Below are 21,776 nucleotides of genomic sequence, written 5' to 3' on the forward strand. Positions count from 1 at the left end.
TGGGAGACTCTCCAATAATGCTGAAGAAATTAAGATCTATAAAACCTTAAGCTTCTTCAATTACACTGCATAACTGATTTGTGTTCTTTTTATTTAGATTAAACTACGTGATCCAGCTGCTGTTATAGCCGAGGCCCGGGCAACGTTTGATGACAGCCATAATTAATAACCAGATGAAGAAAAAAAATTCAAGAACACAATCCTGGGTTATTTATTCCTTCGAGTGTCAAACCCACACCGTGGTTTTTGTGTTGCAGTCAGCCTCATCCCTCCCTCAAGGCTGTTCAGGTATACTTCCTTCTGCAGGGGGCTTTGCTCAGTAGCCTCCTCCCACCCCCCATTATTTTGGAAAAGAAAGGAAAAAAAATTAATGGGGAAAAACCCAAAAGACAAGCACCAAAAGGATGGAAGAGAGGCAGAGTGACTCTTTGCTCAGCTCCTCTTAATCCTCCTGCTAAGAAATCACACTCCTGGTGGTTTCAAGGCCTTTGCTTTAGAGAAGGAGGGTTTCCAGGATGTGTTTTAAAAGCATATAGAAAAATACAATCAAGTAATTGTGTCTTCCACTCTGCCCAAACATAGCCCAATACATACCTGTGACCCCAAATGCCTTTTGAAGTTACAACAGGTCATGTTTCAGTTAATAAGTATATTTTAGGCCTCTAGAAAAAAAATAATCCACAACAATTGAGTATATTTTATTTCATGAAAGTATTTTATACCCAAATAAGTGATATACAATAACCAATGTTTAAAATTATTGAGGTAAATGCCTAACAACGTTAGTATAAATAAGGGATAAAAAATTTTAAGTGCACTCAATGTTTAGATCCATGTGTTTGTGTCTGGTTACTGCCTGGGTACACAGTGACAAAACTACCCAAGGAGTAACTTTCATGACCATTTCCACAGGTTGAAAATGACAAAAACATACTTGATATCATGGCTTAAAGTGCAGAAAATAGTCAGAAAATTAGCTGTAATAACAGTGCCATTAGCTCAGACCTACCAGCTTGAGAAAACTAAAAATAACCATGTCTCACTAGCTTCTAATTCCGTGTGTCAGAAACAAGAAAATCCACACTTCTTAGTCACTTTGTAAAAGATCCACAAATCAAAGAAAAATTCTGCTACTTATTCAGAACAGCAAGAAATTTTACAAAATAAACTCAGAAAACTGATCTTCTGGACTTCCATTCAAAACCATGTAACTTCTAAATACAAAATTTACAGACAGAAGTAAAATTTTTACACCTGACCACACCCTTCCAATCAATTGCTCTGGTGTGAATACCAGGTCAGGTTTTCTTCCTTTAGTGGGAGATTTTAGGGGCCTGCTTCCCCAAACCAGAACTGGTAAAGTTCTGTCTTGGATGGGAAAATACATTTTGTGCCTACTACCAACATTTTGTGGTTTGGAATGCTGCTTCCTTATTGCCTTTATAAAGCAATGCTTCCAGTGCTCCGTGAACAAACACCTGTGAGTCTGTAGTTACAATCCTCACCATCAGATTTACATCAGGAACAGAATATATTTGAAGCATGTAATGGCAGAGCTGAGAAAATCCAGTTTGGCCTCTGTATGCCAGGACTTCACTTCACAGGTGAAAACACCAAGTGGAAAGCTGTTTGCTGCTTGTGAACCACTACTGCTGCTGAAAAAACAAAGAGACCAGCAGGTTGTTTTGTTCTTTTTTTATAGTCATGTTTTTAGAATACAAAGGCACCACAGGTGACCTTGTCAACACTTTGCACTGCAGTGCTGCTGACAGGAGAGGTCAGTTCCCATCTGCTTCAGCAGTGACCACACTCTGCACCTGAACTCCAGAGGCACTTGGTGCAGACTGCAGGTAGGCTGGAATAACCTGAGATGGAGCTTGGTGTGAGAGACCACGTTCAGCCCAGGTGTCAGGCACAGCTCCCTGGACTGTCACAGTCCCTCCTGCCTCCTGGCAAATCCCAGGTTTCTATTCCACAGGGATAGCTATGACTAGTGATAGCTAGTTTGGGGTTTTTTTTTCCCCTTTGGCTTGAAACTTGTCTCAGTTCGTGTGAAAAAAACAGCTTTTACTCATTTAAGCCCAAAGCTACTCTACAGAAGAACTGTGCTCCAAAAAATTCAACTCCTAGACATAGCCAGAATTACTGAAGCAGCCCAGGACAACTGCTGGAATCTTTCTTGGCCAAACCTCCTATCTAGGAGACCAAATGGAGGTTTTTGCTCAGAGGAAATGAACAACACAGCAGCCTTGCCGTCACAGAGGTGTCTGAAAGAAAGCAGCAGTATTAATTACAAATAACCTACTTTCATAAATAAATATACATCAAGAAAAGTTGTCTTCCAGATCCTTTGGAAGCAAAAATGTATAATGAGTTATTAAATACAACACTTGAGCAAGGAGAACACTTTTTTAAACAAGGAAGACCAAGGCATAGCTAATTACTTGGGAATCCAACACAGAGAAAGCACCTTTTGCTGCTTGCTTCTGAGGATTTATTAAAAATATTTTTTCAATATAAAAGTATAAAATAATTCCTACTTTGGCTTGGAAAAAAACAGCAGTGGTTCTGATTTTCAAGCAAAAAAAAAAATCCAGTGATAATTTCCATCTAGTTCCTTCTTTTTAAAAAAAGGATTCTTAAAAGAGAAACAGGCAAATCTATCTCTCCAGATAATATGTGCCAGCTCATGAGAACTTTAAAACAGTTATTGCTTCTATTTTCTTCCGCGGAAGAGAAAAGTCAAGTCTCATTCCTACTCCTGTGGCCACACCACATCGCAGTAAGTCTAGTCCTGGGTGTTTAGCAAGTTACAAAATGTGTAAGTGCCACGGGAAAAAGGCACTGGAGAAATCAGCAAAGTAATAATTACTTGGCAGCAAAACATACTGGGGAAAGTGCTGGGAAAGCTTTCACTCCTACCATCTGTCAGGCTTTCCAGGGAGAGCAGCGCTAGCACTGAAAGCGAGCGCTAATTGCTGCCTGTCCCAAGTAATTTGTATCATGCCATGCAATATGGATAGGACAAGCAGTATCTTCTAGTAAATGCCAACATCAGATAAACAGAGAAAAAAAATCCACAACTTCTCTACCCATTCCTAACAAATACCCAAATGTACAATGTTATTTTCCATGTATTTATACAGCCACCATTCAGCATTAACGAGAAAGATGCGAGACAGTGTTCACAGGAGGAGGGATGCACACACAGTGCTGTCACACCCCACCATCCATTCCTTCAGATAGCAAAACTTGTATGAAAGGAAGATTTTTTTTCCCTCCCTAAAGGGTTAGAACAATATTTATAATTATTCTTTAAATGGTAATCAGCAGTTCAACCAGTTCATCCACAGGGAGTCACCATAAGGCAGAAGCAGAATAGTGGGTTTATTTTCTTAAGCACAGGTTTACACAAAATTGGTGACAGCTGAAGTAACAGCATCACCTCTGTGATCCAGCTGATCCTGGAGCCGTGCAAATTCAGCGAGTTCATTGAGTTCCTGAAATTGCCTGTCTGTTTTGTGGCTCACCAGGGACCGGTAGAAGTGGACTGCAAACACAATGAAAATCAACCCAAAGGGCACCATAATGGACGTCGATGCAATGGCTGCTGCCTGTCCTGATGTGATGGTGGAACTGTTGCTCTGCGGGGTGCTGTCAGTTTTCTTCTTTAAAGGAAGGAACTTCACCCAGCACAGTAACACCACTTCTGCAAGAAAGAGCAAAGTCCCAATGACAGTGGAGAACGCCCAGGCGAGCTCAATGTGCCGGTGCATGCGCTCGTGAGGAGATTCCTTGACAGAGTTGAGGTTATGCACATTGCTAACAGCCTCTATGTTTGGAAGGATGCAGGTACTTATCATGAGTGCAAAAAGGTGAACTGCAACAAGCACAGTAGTGCAGGCACTGAAGGCAATCAAGAGCCCCTGAGGATAGTCGTGGTCTGGGTCAAGCTGAACTTCCACCATAGCCACCTGAAAGGGAAGGGAGAGGGAGATGCAGTTACCTACATCTTATATTATTTGACTACAGGTTATTAAAAGTTTACACCATGTTTCTGGAAGATCATCTGATCCAAACAAAGTAAAGTCTATTACATTTCTCTTCAAGTCAATCTGCACCCTCTTCATTAGGTCCAAATTTAGGACCTAATGAGCTATCAAGCAAAGGCCACTGTTTTCACACTTACTGCTCTGTTGTAGAGCAGAGCCACAACCACCCTGCCACCTCCAGCTCAGGCCAGCAAAACAGCTGACCCTTATGACTTGGACTCCTTAAGTTAAATATTTCTTCTTTTGTGTTATATTGAAGGCACAGCTTTTGATCTTTACTTATGAAGTCTTTTGAAGTATCTGTGAAAGGCTGCGAAGGCAGGGGACTGCCTGAAACAACCTCGGTGGTCCTTTCTCCTTGGCTATTTGGGTTGAGGTTCTAAAGTGCAGAAATTTTTCATGAGAAAGATCTCCTTTCCATGGGGCTCTCAGCTATATTCTTTCACTCAAGTATTTAAGCAGACTCTGGGACACAGATTCAAAATGTGATTCTCCACAATGCTCATGCCAGCTGATCAAGCCTGTTGGAGGCTGGAGGAAAGACAACGTCTCCAGAAAAGATAACACAGTGCTTCCAGACATCACTGCTCCCCAAAGATGAGGCTACTCATGAAGATGTTCCAGCCCTCCATTACCACATGCAGCCATGACCTTCTTGTAACCTTAAGATCTCCAAGCATGCCTGTGCCTAAGGAGTAAAAAAATCAGATTAAATAACAGTCCTAGGAAACTCATAAAACCAGATGGAATAATTCTGACAAATAAAATTAATTAGAATGCCTTTTAGCTGGTTTTAAAACTGCCAGGTGGTTTTGTGCATATGTGCAATTGATGAGTGACATTAATCCCAACAGCTCTCCTGAAATGATCTTTCCTGATAAATTTGCCTTTCAGACAAAGGATAGTTCCAAAGAGGGAATAATGCACAAAGGTCTCTACGTTCAGTGCTCTTTCTCAAAGGAACTCATTAAACAGGCAAAATACAGGTAAAATGCAGAGGAAAAAAGCCTGACAGTAATCTGAAATACAAGCACATCAAGCTGATAGGAAGAAAGATTCATGGGTAATACAGGTGCAGGGAGGCATGGAAACCAGGGCTCAAAGCTGCAAAAGCAACAGGAGCATTCAACCCTCACTATTTTGCAAGGGCTGAGCCAAGCTGTCCTGGATCCCATCTTCTTACGCATGTTCCAGGACACAGAACCCTTAATCACTAATGCACCCAATACATTAAGGCAACCCAGAGCTTTGCTCAGACATGTTTCAACAGGCATTCAAGGCCATTTGCCAGTTGTTTAATTCCTTTATTGAAAGCTTTTATTGTCATGAGCCTAATAACCCAGCCAACTAGCAAGCAGTTTCCCAGTGCTCTGAGAAACTAAACAAGAAATTATATTAATGCATATACAGTCTTTGCTCAAGGATTTAAAAATACCACTTTTCAGCTGTGGGAAACTTCATGATTGAGAGGATAAACATTTGCTTGTCAGGTCTCTCTTCTGCAGGATTGCTTGTTAAGTCGCAATGTACTCGTGGGATGTTGGGCTTCCTGCATTTTTCACAGAACAATTGCAATCCTTCACCACTGAGGATTCATTTTCATACTTAAAGATTTTTTTGTAAGTCTTCTGCTGTGCCTAGATGCAAAGCCATCCAGCATGACAAGGCACTTTAATCCTTTATCCTAGTTCTTAGTATGATAACATAAACATGGCACTAAAGAGCTTCACGAGATGAAGACTTTATTTTATTTTAAGAACTGATTGTGTTTAGTTTGCCCAACATTGAAGACATTTTATATTTCCATTTATCAACGCCTCCATACTAATGATATCAAGCATCTGATTTTGAGCTCCTTGTGTTCATGTCTGGCAGAGTAACCTCAGCCTAAGGAAAAAAATCAGTTCATGTTTTCTGTCTCCTCAAACTCTCAGCAAAGCTAATTTAGGAACTCTTTCAATGTAAACTAGCAGAAAAACTGCCAACTCTTTTCAGCTCTGAGTTTCCTTCCTGGACCAAGCGTGAGCCAGGCACCTAAAACAAAAAGTTTCATTTTTCACCATGAGGGCCTGTGCCTGTTTTCTAACAGAGACACAAAGTGTCAGAAGTTCTTCCCTCCTTTGCTCATGCTGCAATTTCAAAATAAACAGACCACAACTGCTCTTGTAAAGTAATACCTGCAAGAACAGGGCCCTGCTGAGGTCACCTGATATGATCCACATATATACAAAGCCTGAACTCACAGGTACATGCCAACGTTCCAGGCAGGATATGTTCCTGCTCTGCTCGTTCAGAAGAGCTGCTCAGGGCAGGAGCTGTCGTCAGTGGCTGCACTTTCCAATACAACACTTTTAGCACTTTATCCTCCACCACTCTCAAGGCTCCTCTGAACACTTGCTGCATGATCTGACCGTGCAGCTGCCGTGCTGCAAGTGCCCTTCCTCGCTGCGTAAGCGCAGTGCAACGTGGGCTGGAAGACACCTCAAGAGGTCATCTGGGCTAATCCCTGCTTCAAAGAAGAGCTAACTTTAACTTCAGATCATCCTACAGATATGACTGACAGATTTACTACGGCTCTTGACAAAGCTGTGCATCTGAAGTGCAGCTTCTTGACAAAACTAAAGGACTCGTGACATTAGGACACAAGACTGAAGCTCTCATAAGCCTAAAAATGGTGGGAATTCTGATGTTTTTAGAAGATAACTGTGTTAAGCCTTCAACAGTCCTGGATTTTAAAGTCACAGCAGCCTGATTACAATCATATTGTAAAGGAATGGAAATTTAACAACTTGCCCTCCAGAAAAATCTGCACTTCAACTTTTTTTAAGTTCAGTATACTGACCAAGTTTATTTCACTTACTTATTCATAAGGCTCCCATGTCTTATTAGACCAGAGAGGCTTAAATAAAGCCCCTGCTCATAAATTAAAATCAGAGGCTTACATCTTTTTCAGATCAGTAGACAGTGCTGTAGAGAAAAGGAAACAAAATGCTTTATCTCAAGTAAATCTGTATTATTTATGAGCTATTATTTATTATTTACTTCCTCTCCTCCCCTTCCCCACAAAGATGTCTCTGAGCTCAGGTTGGTGGGAATATAACCCTGTACTGGGACTGCATCTTGTACAGTCTAGCATATCAGGAATGGCTAAAAAGAAAGCTGTGTTGTTCAAACATCACAACTGCGTTTTTGAGGGCCCATCCATCACTGCTTGTCTATGGGTGGGACCACAGAGGAAACTCAATAATGAGCTGAGTGTCAGAGCATCACTGGGAATCAGCTCCTCTGGCTGGCTCCCTGTTTTCCTGACAGTACAATTCACTCCAGAGACAGAGGCACAGAGCCAGGCTCTCACAGACTGTCTGCACCATTCATAAAGAGTTATAAACAACTCATACAGAGGCTCTGTATGAGCCAGAATAACTCACCGGAAATTAAAAACAGATAAGTCAAAATAATGATCTTATTTACTGGTTTCATACAGAAGGGAAACTAAGCATCATTCATCCATTAGTCCAGGATTTTCACTCTGCAGATTATTGTTTGCTGCAGAATGGCAAAACACATTAATATTTGCTGATGCTGACACTGGAATACAAATACAGGATCTCATTTTATTTTGCCAGGAAACATGAAAAGGCAATACCCATGTGACTGGAGCAAATGCATCTTGAGGAGGTAATACCCTTCTACACAGTGTAACTTACAACAAATCCATTCAGTAAGTACAAGTTCAGATTATCCAGAGGCTCAATATCCTCTTTACATCCTCCAAACTACAGCAGCCACCCACAGCTGCTCCAAGACAGAACAGCAGGAGCCCCAAACACCCCACACTGCCTGCCTTGCTCTCAATAACCGAGACAGGGATGCTAAAGGAGGCACAAAACTTTCCTTTTGTGACTGAAATAGAAAAAACTTTTTGCATGGGGGAAGATTCTCCAGCACAGCTGTAACCTCTAAGTGCAGCAGCATTACAGGAGGCTAAGTGGAAGCAGAAGCCACAAAACTGGGCCTGTAACTCTCTCCTGCAGGTTACAAAATGCCACTGTCTAATGCTATTCCACCAGCAACCCAGCTAAATATCACTTAAAAACTTCTACAGAGATTGTTTTAGTATTTAGAACAGCCAAGTGATCTTTACTAGACAGACACCTGTACAGCTGACACCAGTGGCCCCAGACAGGTCCCACCTAACCTTATCTCAGCACCAACAGTTAGTATGGAAATCAATTTCATAAATATTTATCTCTGCAGTCAATCTTCTGCAGAACATAAGTGAAGCTGTCTTCAGGAGACCACACTGGCCATATTTCAAAGGCAAGAGTTGACAGTTCTTTGATGATATTCAATATTTGAAGCATACATATCCCATCTAGACAAAGCCCAGCCAGCTTGGACCACTAGAGGTATTTAAAAGAAAACAGCTGGCTGGTAAATATCAACTTCTGAATCCTACATGTAAGGAAGCCAACCACAGTGTACAATTCAGACCCACAGTTCTGACTCAGTTCTTTCCACAAAGCTGTTAATTGGTGGCAGGATACGTTGAGTCTTCTGGTGGCATTTAACAACTTTCCTATGGTTTCTGACTCCCATATTGTAAAATTGTCATGCTACTGTGTTATGCATCCCTGGTGACAAAATGATGCCAACGAGTGAGAATAATTGTTCAGACAAAAATAACCTGACAGTCTATTCACTGAAAAAAATAAAAACAGATAAAGCCAATCATGAGAGGGAAGATCATGCAACATATCTGGGCTAAAATACAGAAGTGAGAAATATCTGATGCCCCCACCAGAGTACGGAATGAATCCTCCATTCTTTAATGCACTACACATCCCCTACAATCTACAATTTCTTTCTCTAACAATTTGGGGGATTGATACTACTAGCTGGCTCCATAAATTGGAAAAGTGTACTAAATGAGGTTATAAACTTCACAGATTTTCCTTCAGACATATGGCACTGGTGATAGCATCCATGGAAACCTGAGTGAAGGAAATGCTCAGGTTTACTGGGGCAAGCTCGGCTCTCACATCAGTTGCCATCAACAGTCCTGCAACTGTTTCTGAAGCTCACACACAACAGCAAATCCCGATGTGGAGCTCTGAAACAAAACTAACTGTAAAACCGGTTTTTAATCTTCTCTGAGGAAACATAACACTTCAGGGTTTGAAACCCGGCTGAGTGTTTCATACTCCACCTCACTGACCCAAGCAATGCCTTGCCTTTGGCATGCCTCATTCCACCAGGGAACATCAATCCTGAGGGAATCAACTCTGCAAAATGGCTGCAGCTAGACATAAAAATATTCCATGAAAAGGGAGCAGTCCAATGGGGACAAACTTAGCTTCTACTAGAGGATGCAACCACTCTTTAATCAAAGAGCAAGGATCACTGGGGCTGGCACGGAAACCAGCACGTTCCACTCCTGACAATTCCCATCAATTCACTGGGTGGTCCTGGATCTGTCACTTCAGCTCTTTCTTCCTTGCCTGATAAGGAAAAGAGAGGAACAATGACCCTTCATCGCTGTTGCCAGCTCTGATCCAAGACTAGAATGTACTTCAGCAGCGTTTGGTTCGAGTATCAGGTGCCAAAGAACTGCAGCCAGTAAACAATGCACAGGCGTGACAGAACAGCCCGGCTTTTCAAGGAGAGGAACAACTCTGAAAGATCAGCAAAGTTTTTAAGAGACATCTAAAAATACTCGAAAGTTAACTCAGCTCTTCTGAACCAAGATTAGGAAGTCTCAGCTAGAGGACTAGGACTAGGTCTGTCACTGCAAAAGCAAAGAGAATACGGGTGGATTTCCATGCTGAACTTGTTAAAGGAAGAAAAAAAAAGTGGATTTTTTTCTTTGGGAAAACTTAAATATGAACGTTCATATGCAACATTCATGGCAATTAGAGATTTTTCTCAATTGGAACTAAGTGGCTTTTTCCTGAAATAACCTAGCAACAAATTCAAAAGCAGCAGTTTTCAACAGCAGGAGACTGAACCCCTAGTATTCTAGAGAATGAAGAAACAAATAGAAGCCTCGGATTTTGAGTCCACGTACCATATATTCAGAGAAGAACCAAGGAATTTATGACGTTAAGTACAACCTTAAAACAACAGCATTTACACTGAGATGCAACCTCCCTTAGAAAATTTATAAACCCCAAGAAACGACATTTTTTCCTAGGCTCTCTCTCAATGTAAAGGGCTGACTCAAGCAGCCACAAACTGCTCCGAGAGGCAGAACGGGTGCTCAGCAAGGAACACTCACGCTGAGAAGCGGCGTGTGAGCTGAGCCGGATGCGATAGCCCAGGAGCAGCGAGCGGAGCGCACGAACAGAACAGAGCCGCCTGTCAGTCACCGGGCAGCGCTCCGCCGCCTCCCGAGAGCCGCGCTCTGTTTTTAGCCACTCAAGGAGGACACTGACATTTATTTGACCGTCAGGAGGCTGCTGTGTTTTCCAACAGCATCATTGGAACAATGGCTCTGGAAAGGAGCAGGTTCAACGGCTGAAAATACTCAGTTTGTTAAAAGCGGGGCAAAAAAAAAAAATCAAAATAAAACGAGTCAGAGGAGTGAAATTGCGAAATTATAAACCGTGAAGCATTTTTAACAGCTGCATAAAGGGGCTGAGGGCAGAGTTTGCAGCTTTGCCTGTCAGATGTCTGGGCAGATGAGGAAGTCTGTGAGTTACTGTGTTTCAAATTATATGGCACTTCCATATACGACATAATTCGGGTAACTAGACTGCGCTTCATATCAAACTCGAAAGAAAACACACACGAATCAAAAAACGTTTCTAAACCACGCACAAAACTCCAAACCAAGTAACGTTCAAGTTTTCTTTAAATAAAAACTAGAAACCTCGCAACTGCAAAGGACTGATGATGGATGAGCTTGAGCGGCACCACAAACTTTAATCGGCTGCATTTCTTGGTTTATTTAAAAGCAGCTGCAGCGCAACAGCTGCCCTCGCCCTCGCTGCTCCCGGCGAGCGGTCTGGGAGGAGCGGGATGGAAACCCAGCGAGCCGGGCAGCGCTGCGGAGCTCCGTGCGCGGCACCCGCACCCAGCGGAGCTGCCCACGGCACCGCGGCTCCCGCCCGAGCATCCTCCACGGGGAAAACACCGAACAATCCAACGAATCCTGCACTATCTGCCGGAGAGAAAAGCCGAGAGGCAGCTCTGAACTCGCGCCACGAAGCGCTCCAAGACAAACGAGCTACCGAAGCGTGCTGCCGAGAGCGCTGCCCGGGCCGGGCCGGGCGCTCCGGGGCGGCGGCAGCAGCAGCGCTCGCCCCGCTCCCCGCCGCCCCGGGTGCCGCACGCCGCCTGGGCCCGGCCCCCCGGCCTCACCGCAGCAGGCTCCGGAGGGAGAAGCAGAAGCGCTCCCGGCCCCGAGCCACCCCCCGCCCGCCGGGCCGGGCCGGGCGCTCACCATGGCGAAGCCGGAGAGCAGCGCGGAGGTGCGGCTGGAGGCTTTCAGCTTGGCTCGGCTCAGGTAGAGCTTCCGCCAGGACAGCGCCTGCATCGAGTGCTCGTTCAGGCTCATGGGCTCGGGGCCGGGGCGCGGAGCAGAGCGAGGCGAGGCGAGGCGAGGCGGAGCGGGGCCGGCGGGCGCTGGCGGCTCTTTCCGGCGGAGCGGGCCCGGCCGCGCTAACACCCCATGGCGGCAGCGGCGTCAAGCCTCGAGGCTCAGCCCGGGCGGGCGCTGTGCCCCGGTGCGCCGCCCGCCGCCAGGGGGCGCCACGCGGGGAGGGCCGCGGTCCCTGAGGGCGCTGAGCCCGAGCCGAGCCCGAGCCGAGCTGAGCCCGAGCTGAGCCCCCGGCACAGACCCCGGCAGAGACCCCGGCCCGAGCCCCCGGGTGAGCAGCTCAGCCCGAGGGCAGCTGACGGGAATCCGTAGTTTCCGGTGGGTTTGTGCCCCTCAGCCCCGTACTGGAGCCTCTGCGCTCCCCAGCGCCCACAGGATGGGGTGTCCCCCTAACACGTCCCTCAGAACAAAACACAAAGCTGTGCCTCAGCCTCTTCCTTCTGTAGTCCTCCGTCCTAAAATGCGTAAACATCTAACCTACACCTGTCCAGACTGGATCCAGACCGGTGAGAACATCCAGCCTCTCTTCTAATTACAACTGACCGAGGTAACCCTTTGTCACGTAGTTCAGGTTTTTCACAACATTTCGTAGGCCCAGAGCTCTTGATAAACCCTCCTTTATCAGCAAGTACTTGATAAGGTTGATTAAGCAGAACATTTCAACATCTACACATGCCAGCGTTGAAAGATTTTTTATTACCAGGTTCATATACACCCTTTAAAGTGTAACTCATTTTTTTCTGTGTTTTACAGAGGGAAAAGTGAGGTGTAGAGCAGAACTCCCTAGTGAATACTTGGCAGAGTTCTGAAGGTGATTTCTGAAAAGGTGAGGTAATACACTGCTTGTGCCACATCAAATTTGTGCATCAGGAGACTTAAGGGATGTGTAAGAAGCAAACCTGTTGCTGTCAATTTGTAGTTAAGAAAAACAGGATTTCAACAATACAAATAATACTCATCAAGGATACTTTTACTATTAACAGGCATATGAATGGTCACCTCGGAGATGAATCCATGCTAGTTCCATTAGTAATCAAAAGCATCGTTAGTTTATATTGTTTTGACATTTCCCACCTTATTTACAAGTAGGAAAAACACGGCAGATTGTCTTTTAACATTTTTGCTTTGTTCTTCACACCTTTCTGATTTGCAAGATTCTTCACTTCCTTAAGCACAACAAAGAGAACGACAATCGACACCAACAAGGTCACTTGATGCTTTTCATGTACAAGGCATTCTTTTTAAAAAGATGTAGTGAAAACATCCAAGAAAAATAATCTTAAGGATTTGAAGTCTTCAGAGGTGTTCCCTGTACCATGTAGATTTGATCTCATTCCCTTCTCAGGAAATAAACACAGCCCTCTTGTTATAAACAACTTCGGGTGAGATTTTTATCTACAAGGGCATTAAAACACCTCGGCAGAAGAATGAGTTTGACTTTGTCTTTCCATAAAAGCCTCTGCTCTTCTATCACCTACTCCACGGAATTTTGGCCACAATCTTTCTCTTTTTTGGGTGACAGTACTGCTGTGTAGCATCCATTTGAGTTGAAGTCCAGCATAAGTTAAAATTTAGAGGTGGATTTGGCAGTGTTAGGTTTGTGGTTAGACTTGATCATCCTAAAGGTTTTTCCCAACTTAAATGAATCTGTGATTATAAAACACTACTCTTTCTTTCAAAAAAACCCCAGAACAGAAGGTCTCTTTGTCTCCCACTGCCTGAGGCTAAGAGCAAACCAATTGTGATTTATCACTTTTTTCTTGGGAGATTTGATAACCATCAAAACCAGTAACTAGAACTTCCTCCACATCTCAGAAAAACATTTAAGTCTCTGTCCTGTGGAATTATATATTTAAAAATATTTTGCATTGCTGCTCATAAGCTATGACAAATGTTTATATACACATACATAACCAACGTGGATTGTTCACTATTTCTTCTTGTTTCTGAGCAAAATTATGGTTGCACTGTAACATCATGAGGGAGTACTACTGCACTAGGTCTTGACCTGTTCCTTTAAAATCAGATTTCTCTAAATAAAAGAACCACCTGCAAGAGACATACATCTGACAAGGACTTAAAGAGTTTTTCAAAATAATTGTATTAAAATAGACTCTTTCAACTCACTGTTCTTCTATTTTCCTGTCTATCACTCTTATTTCTGTTTATTGGAAAGGGCTTTGAGAGATACAACGTTAAACACTGAGGTTCTGCTGAGTTTGTATTTCATTCAGAGAAACAGAAAAAGGACCTGGAGAATCAGCAAAGGCATTTCATCTCATGCCCTTTTCCAAATCAGACCCATGTGTCATTTTGAGATTCCAAGCCTCAGAGTTGTAGCTTTGAAAGAAACATTCCTTTCCTGTAAGAAAGAAAAGAAAAATCAGTTTGTTAAACAGAAAAAATACAGTAAGGATCAACATGATGACCACAGCAGTGCACCCTTTCCCCTTTCTGTCCATTTTACAGCTCCATCTGAGGTACAAACTAAAGAGGATAAATTATTTCCAACTCTATTACTCATTATGACACACCTCTACACTGCCACTCTAGAGTGAGCTGAAACTAAAAGAGTCAGCCATGCTTAATTAACTCTTAGAAATGCTTCAGGGAGTTCTTCTGAAGTCACGCCGGGGCTCAGGGCCGGGGTTTGCTGTCACCTGTGTCCCGTGCAATTGCGGAAGGCCACCAAAAGGGTGTATCCTCCCTCTCCCTTCACTCAGCCCTCTCCAGCCTGTGGATCGCACCGATCAAATGGCTGCAGAGCTTCCGTGGATTGACCTAATGAAATAATTTATTTTTTTCTTAATGGCTGAGTTTTCTGCCGGATTGGGTCACTGAACTGACTGTCCCCGTGGCTGCACCACCACCAGACCTAATGCAGGAAAAGTGAGGGATGTACATGCAAGAGAAAAGGAACGGGCCCTTTCAGCAGCAGGCTGCTATTACCCCTAATTAGAGGTAATGTCAACCCGTTCTCTGGATCATTTATGCATGAACACAATCGGAGCAGGTGGCAGAAGTCCAAGTTTCTTTCCAGAAAGCCCTGAGAAATCTGTACACTGTCACAAGGATACTCACAGTTCTTTTTTTCTGCTAAAAATGTACTTCTGTATGTTCTGTAGGAAGCTGAATAGGTTCGCTGAGTACCCTGTGATTAATGTGATCCGGTGCTGAGCACACCGAGGTGCTGCCCTGGCAGGGCAGCTTTGCTAAAACGGATCTCCAGCTTCACATGCAAATCAGCACTTCCATTTGTTCCTGTTGCTGCACCCAACCCGAATCAAGCCAGCACAAAGTGGAAGTCATGGTAGATCTGCATTAAAAACAACACATTTGAACTTGCAAAGGCAAATCCAGGTTTGCCAGCAGTCCCAGGGAGGTTAAGGGAAACATCTTTGCAAATCTCATCTGAGTAGAGCTTAACCTTTAGTTAATGGAATTTCTGCAGGGGAAAGATTTTGATCTACCATGTCTAGAAAAATTGTATTTCAGTTTCCTTCATAAAACAGAGAAATACTTAAATATCTCATCTTCCATCCTAACCCGAGGTAAAGAAAGTATAGAATGGTAGATCTTAAAGGATACACAGTATTTTAAAAATGTTTTAAGGTTAGTCCAGTCCATTCTGTGCAATGGGAACTGTTTTAAAGCTCAGTGGGGTGAAATGATCCCATGTCTTCATAGAGGCTTCCCCAGCAGAGAACTTCAGCTCTGGTTTCAGCATGAGCCCTGCAGTACAACATTAATTAAATGACAGCTCCCAGTTCCAAGCTAACGAGGTCAGGATCCAGTGTCTTGGCATGATTAGATCTTAAATAATTTAAGCTACATTAACATCGAGCAAAAAAAAGTTCTAGTGTTTTTTTCAGAGTTCAGCCCAGCCACTTTCCCAATAACCACCACCCCCTTTCCACAGTAGATGCTGTAGTTTTGACACTGTATCACAGTGCCAAAAAAGCACAGCATTTTGATGTGTTTTTCCCATATTTTTGACTGTGAAGGCCCCTTGTGTCAGTCCTGGGATGTCCCATCCAAGCACTGCTGGATGGGGCCCAGCTCTGGGCACTGTTGGAAAACTGTGCCATGATCTGCCCAGAGGGAAAACCAGCCCCAACCCTCATCAGCCAGCACAAAGTATAGGAATTTAATCTTGCTTCTAAATGTTTTTATCCTAAGACATCTGTGGATATGGATATTCTCATAATCCACCACGTACGCATTCCCCCTCCCCATTTTTCCCCGTTATTTTAAGTTTGGGATAGGTTTTTTGTTATGGACACACAGATTATTTCCATGGCATAATGAACTATAGTTGAATCGGTATAATTTCTGTCTTAAAACAAGCTTTAAAAAGTGTCTTCTATTTTTGGACATCTATAGATAGAAACTGTGTTGTTTCTGAAACATTTACTTCCACACTTCCATAATGTGCTCTGATGTTTCCAGGTGTATGTGATGGATACAGTCTTGGTGGGTTTGCTTGATACACCAAGAGTCTCAGATTGTCCATGTCCAAAAAAAAATATTTAGAAAAATGAGTTGATTTTCTTTTATGTCTCTGTTCTGTCTCTTTTGGTAGACTTTTGCAGCATGGATGGATGATGTGTTTTTTGTCTGATGATTCTCTAGTAACATCCATTTATCTTGTATTCTGACCTCAATCCTACAGATGTACACATGTATTTAATTTTAAGATTGAGTAATCTTGGCTGAAAGGTCGAGATATGTATATATCTCCTCAGGATTATGGATTAATAATGCACTTGCTCCAACAGACATCTGGAATCCACACTTCAATATATAGCCTATAAAACACTTCCATACCATAATAAAGTTCAATCATCTGCAAACAGGGAGATGTTAGAGAAAGATTACATGATTTTTCAAGATTCTGCAAACAGTTCTTGGCAGAATCAGAAGGAGAAGCTCGCTGCCTTAAATCCTGTTAGGACTCCGTCCTCTCCTGCCTTTATCCATGGATCATTAAAATAGGGATTGTTCCAAAGAGATCAACGGCAAGGCCTGCAAAGCTGAATTTTAATGTGGTTTAAATTTTGCATTAACACTTAATATATTTCATATAATACCTAGGATGCTTAACTGATTGCAAAAAGCAAACCAGAGGAGCACTGCCAAAGCCATCAACCCCGACCCTGGTTTGGGTATCCTTTGATGTTCCCTTTCTTGGGGGATGTGGAGGGGAAGTAAAGGATGTCACTTCAGAGAGGAGCCACGCTGTGGAACCTGGGGGCTGTTCAAAACCTGCACTCTGACCCTGCTATTGCAATCAGATGGTCCCAATACTTGCTCAGCATCAATTTAGAGTAGATGTTAGGGGGTGTTGTAGAAATGAGACCCGCCGATAGTTTTAGGAACTGCAGGATCTCCATCCTGCAGATTTTTTGTATCAGCAGCTACTTTACAGCATTTTTTTCTTCTTTTTTTGTGCGATTTCTAACTACCTGTTGTACATGCATATTGCAAAAGCAATTGTGGTTTATTTAACACCTGTTTAGCACTATTTACAATACATTCTGGATTTTATGGCCGGTTCTCTCTGCACGTGGGTGCAGTGCCGGGAGCGGTGCCGGCACAGCCGGGGTGCGCGTTCCGCGCCGAGCTGCACCGCACGTGTGGCAGAGGCACGGAGCGAAGCCACCGCCACAATTAACCCCAAGTCCGTGCATTATAAGATTATTTTCAAGTGTTTGCTACATTAATTCGCCACTCCTCACCCCGGCTTTTCGCCGGGGTCGGGCACGCTCGCGGAGCTCAAATTAGCCCCACTTAAGCAGAACCGCTCAACTCTTCGGGCGCATCCCGGGGGCTGCGGTACCAACCCAGGGACCGTCCGCGCCTTTGTGGGGCCCCGTCCCCGTCCCCCCGCTGCCGCTCAGCGCCTGCGTGCCGCGCACTCGTGACCGAGCACCGCACGGCGGGGCCGGCGGCCAGCACAGCGCCGGTACCGCCCGGTACCCCGGCCAGCAGAGCGCCGGTACCGCTCCGGTATCCCACCCAGCCTCCCATCCCGGCCAGCCCAGCGCCGGTGCTGCCCCGGTACCCCGGCGAGCCCCCCATCCCGACCAGCACAGCGCCGGTACCGCCCCGGTATCCCACCCAGCCCCCATCCCGGCCAGCCCAGCGCCGGTACCGCCTCGGTACCCCGGGCGTTCTCCCCATCCTGGCCAGCCCAGCCCCGCTCCTGTGCCGTGCCCCCGGACATCAANCCCCCCAAAAAAAAAAAAAGTCCTGGTGCAAAATTGCAAAACTTTAGCGAGCCCTGGATGGCTTTTGTTTTGCCTCCTCCCCATTTGGGCCAAATATGCAGGACAGGAACTGTTGACAAATAAGTGATGAAACTCTCAAAAAAAATGGAGGCAAAGAAAGACTCTGGAAGAAGATTGGTGTGTAGCTGGCTTCGGTCTCTTTCCTATTCGTGCCTTTTAATTGATTTTGCTTAATTGTTTGCAAAGGGAGAAATGCATGTGGGACGTAGGCAGCGGAGCGACTTAGTTTGCAAGAGCGCGGCTGAGGCAGCGGGGAAGGGGCGGAATGGAGCCGAGGGACGGGCAGGGTGGGACGATCACGGATCATTATTTTTTCCGGTGCGTGCGGGTTTGCGCTGATCCACCGCGCGTGTCCGCGGGGCTGCGGGGCGGGTTCGCAGGGCGAGAGCTGCCGGCGGAGGGGCAGAGCCGCCGGCGGCAACCGGTGCACCGGGCTCGCCCCGCTCCTGCGGGGACCTACCTTGTGCGCGGCCGGTCCCCGCCGCCTCCAGCCCGGTCTCCGCGCCCGCCGCAGCTTCCCCGGGGCAGCGTCACCGGCCTCCGCCGGGCCTAGCCTGCATCCCCCCGCACTGAGCTCGTTGCTGCCCCTCGGGCGCGGAGCCCCGCGCTTTCGGCGTTGTGGAGCGTGCGGGGCGGCGGGGGGAGCGCGCGGGGGCTGCGCATCCATCGCGGCGTTACATAAAGCGATCTGGTTTTTAAATCGCCGCTTCCGGTGTGACTATGGAAACACTCGGATTATGTAAATACCGAAACCTGGATGCTGGGCATCAGATGCGAAGATTCGCCCCCCTTCCCTTCACCGGGGAATTAGCTCGTGTTCACGTACAATAATAATAATAATTAAAATAATGATCCGGTCGTTAACGAGCGTTTACCGCCGTTCAAGGGTTTTTACGGGATCGCAAAACGCTTCGGTGCTGTAGCTTGTGAATTGTCGGCGAGTTACGCGTCCCCCGCTCGCCTTCCAGCGCCAGCCCCTGCTCAGCAGCCCAAGTTTGAGTTTTCCTGAAGCCAAGCACCTGTTATTCCTGCCGAGTTCCGTGTCACGGGATGGAAAAGGTGCATGCAGCGGGGTTGGAGCTTGTTTGGGTTCAGGTTTTGTTCAGTTTGTGCCTTGCCATCTTAATTATTTCCCCTAGGATGTGTTTATCAAACCGTTGTGCACGATCCATGTGCTTTCCTCGATTTTTTCTTTTCCGGACAATGTGTTTTATTTTGTTTTTTGTGTCTTTTCTAGCGGTGCATCGGCCGAAGGCGGTACGATGAGAACGAGGACCTCTCGGACGTGGAGGAAATTGTCAGCATCAGGAGTTTCAATTTGGAAGAGAAATTAAAGAGTAAAATGTACCACGGGGATTTCGTGCATGCCATGGACGGCAAAGGTAACACTGCGGGGCCGGGGCCGTCCGGCCGCGCTCGCCGCCGCCTCCACGTGCGGCTCCGCTCCGGCTTCGCATTTCGCGCCCGCGCCCTGCCCGGGGATCCGGTGACGCTGCCGGCCCGAGGGGAGCCGGGGGCCGCTGCTGGTGGGGCCCTGCAGCCCGGCCCGTCCCAGGGGGCTGCTCCGGCCCGTCCCCCGCAGCCGGAGGGAGGCTTTGCCCCGGCGCGGTGCTGGGATGAGCGCGCTGATGCATGGCAGCGCCCAGCGCTCCCCCTGCCGTGCCCCGCCACCGTGACCCCAGCGCAGCACCGGGCTGCTCAGCAATCAGGTCCTGGCACGGGAGAGGCCGAAACCCCAGCCCCCACTTAGCCAGAGGTGATTCCTGCTCCCCCTCCGCCCCCTCTTGAATCCAGGACCCCTTTTGCGAAAGAGTGCGATTGATGAGCCTGTTCGCCAGGCTCGGAGACTTTCAAGTCAATAACTTCTTTGTGCGTCTATCATATATTAAATTACAGCGCTCCCCTCCCCAAAGTTACTCGCTCTGCTTAGGTGAATTCCGGCGCGGTAAGCAGAGCCAGACAGCCCAGCTCTGCCGCACGCTGCCTGGCAGGAAGGGAAACGGGAGAGTTTGCCCGGGAATCCAGCGGGCCGGGGGGGTTGCAGGTCACCTTTATTTACCGCTGTGCTGTTGACACGGATCCCTAATCCCAGATGGCTATCACCAAAACTCGGCCTGACTGAGGAGCCTGTTCAGGATGGCTTTCTCAGGAAAGAGAAGTTTTGGCTGTAATTGCTCTAGCTGTGTGGAGCCACTAATCGAGTTTAGAAAATTTCCTTTTCTCCCCTAGGCTTAGTTTTGCATGAGCTTTTTAAGCTCCTTTTAGAAAAGTTGATGCGGTGGAGATATTGAATACCTATCTTAGGAAGGTATTTGTTTAGGAGATAAGCTCAACCCTGACCTCTCTTCCTCCAAACAAAACACAAGCAACTATTTTTTAGCTGGAAAATGTTAATTAATTTTCCAGAAAATGATTTCATTCTACCCTCAGCTTCCAAACACTCCAATGGTTGCCACTGCTCCATGCTAAGGATAGTACAATCCACATCTTCCCTGGCTTGGCAGCTCCAAAATCTCTGGGCAGCTCTCTCCTTTCTAGGGAACTTGAAAATAAATGAGTGTCTTTTGTTATTTTGTTGTGGTCTGTGTCGGCTTTGTTCAACCCCACAAGGGATTTAAATGCTTTGTTGGGGCATTAGGAAGAAAGGATCTGCCTTGCTATTTGCTCTGGTTTTATTTTTACTCTTGGTTTACTTTTTTTCTTTATAAACCTAAGAGTTGAATTGAATCTGGTTGAAACAATGACAGTAGTAAGGAAGAATAAAGCAATTTATATGAACACATGGAATTAGTTGAGCAATATTTTTTTTTTCTTTCCCATGTCCTTGTTTTTATTTTTAATGATAACTCATCTTGAAGTGGTGTGATTTTTGGCTTGAATGCAGTTTGAATGTCATAGCTACTTGTTCTCTAGTCTGCAAGGCTACATAGCTGCCTCTGCTTCTTCCACCAATATTACTCCTGATGTTTGTTGATTTTCTGACTTGGATCAGTGTCTCTAAAAAGTCTCTGTGGTTTATTTATTTGCTTACCAGAAGGCAATAGCTTTAATGGGGATGCCTATGGGGAAGGATGACTTATTTAGCACAGAAATATTTACTTGGTAACCTTAGTTAAATGGAGTGTTCATTACACTTACTTTGACACTAGTGGCAATAAAGTTTCTGTAGTTTTAATGTTTCTGTAAATGGATAATTACAGTGCTCTGATTCGGTAACTCTTAAGTAGGGATGTAATGTTCCTACTTGTCATAATTACTAACTGAATACAGCAAAGAAAAAGTAAAAATAGAGGGCAGTACATGTGCAGGCATGGGAGTTTGGCCTCTGGCTCCCCTCTTGCCTTCAGTGTGGGTTTTAGAGCAGAGAAACACCAGGAACAGGAGCTCAGGCTGAGGTGCTTGTGCTGGCCCAGGAAGCCTGGACAGCTGGAAGAACCTTGGAGTTAAACTGCTCATGTGTACCTGAATAAACTGCAGGGAGTGGGCTCTGGGTTTGGCAGTGCAGGGCATTTTGTAGTGCTGGACAGTCCAGCCATGCTTTCCATTGCAAGGCAGTGTATGGAAAGCCTTTCTAAAAGTCATTTTTTCCTGTAAAATGGTGAAATAGCAGAGCCATAGAATCAGTCCATGACTGCTGCAGGAATTCCTCTGCTCTCTGTGGCAGAAGGCTCCAAACTGAGTGTGGGGTTTTGTAGCCATGGCTCACCCAAATCGCTGCCTTGTAATTTCCTCTCTAATCCCCAAATCACTGCTATTGTGTCAGACCATGCATAGAGAAATCCCCAGGAAAGGCCAGTCCTGTGTAATCCTCAGAGAGGAGCAACAAGGTAATTC

At 45.5% G+C, this 21,776-nt stretch overlaps 3 protein-coding genes and 1 long non-coding RNA gene across 7 annotated transcripts in view; 2 read left to right on the forward strand and 2 right to left on the reverse strand.

Moving 5' to 3' along the window:
* MORN3 (MORN repeat containing 3) overlaps positions 1-3,007 on the forward strand; it is a 20,530-nt gene extending 17,523 nt beyond the window's left edge. For both annotated transcript variants that reach the window (XM_039724487.1, XM_039724488.1), the window contains one exon: positions 98-3,007. In XM_039724487.1, coding sequence (XP_039580421.1) covers positions 98-166 — 69 coding nt within the window. In that variant the 3' untranslated portion in view covers positions 167-3,007. The remainder of the gene's footprint in view (positions 1-97) is intronic.
* On the reverse strand, positions 2,012-11,730 carry ORAI1 (ORAI calcium release-activated calcium modulator 1). Its single transcript, XM_039724489.1, has 2 exons — positions 11,497-11,730; positions 2,012-3,974 (listed from the first exon to the last, which is right to left on the reverse strand). The coding sequence occupies exons 1-2, from the start codon at positions 11,608-11,610 to the stop codon at positions 3,408-3,410; spliced, it is 681 nt and encodes a 226-aa protein (XP_039580423.1). The 5' UTR covers positions 11,611-11,730; the 3' UTR covers positions 2,012-3,407.
* A 598-nt stretch (positions 11,731-12,328) lies between these two features.
* Positions 12,329-18,641, reverse strand: LOC120509581. The gene is made up of 2 exons (XR_005629296.1): positions 18,403-18,641; positions 12,329-14,014 (listed from the first exon to the last, which is right to left on the reverse strand). It is a non-coding gene; the product is annotated as an uncharacterized LOC120509581 (long non-coding RNA).
* KDM2B (lysine demethylase 2B) overlaps positions 17,900-21,776 on the forward strand; it is a 105,347-nt gene continuing 101,470 nt past the window's right edge. For 2 of the 3 annotated variants that reach the window (XM_039724386.1, XM_039724387.1), the window contains exons 1-2: positions 17,900-18,059; positions 19,180-19,324. In XM_039724386.1, coding sequence (XP_039580320.1) covers positions 18,009-18,059; positions 19,180-19,324 — 196 coding nt within the window. In that variant the 5' untranslated portion in view covers positions 17,900-18,008. Of the gene's footprint in view, positions 18,060-18,813; positions 19,002-19,179; positions 19,325-21,776 lie in introns of those variants that run through there. The other variant, XM_039724388.1, reaches the window with a different exon arrangement.

Source organism: Passer montanus, unplaced genomic scaffold (assembly GCF_014805655.1).
Source record: "Passer montanus isolate IOZ18808 unplaced genomic scaffold, ASM1480565v1 scaffold53, whole genome shotgun sequence".
In the NCBI taxonomy this organism is placed as follows: Eukaryota; Metazoa; Chordata; class Aves; order Passeriformes; family Passeridae; genus Passer; species Passer montanus.

Excerpts from the sequence above, each read along its gene's own strand:
- ORAI1 (XM_039724489.1), bottom strand. The coding sequence starts at position 11,610 with ATGAGCCTGAACGAGCACTCGATGCAGGCGCTGTCCTGGCGGAAGCTC. Across the intron at positions 3,975-11,496 it reads TGCTCTCCGGCTTCGCCATG|GTGGCTATGGTGGAAGTTCA; the intron begins GTGAGCGCCCGG and ends CTTCCCTTTCAG.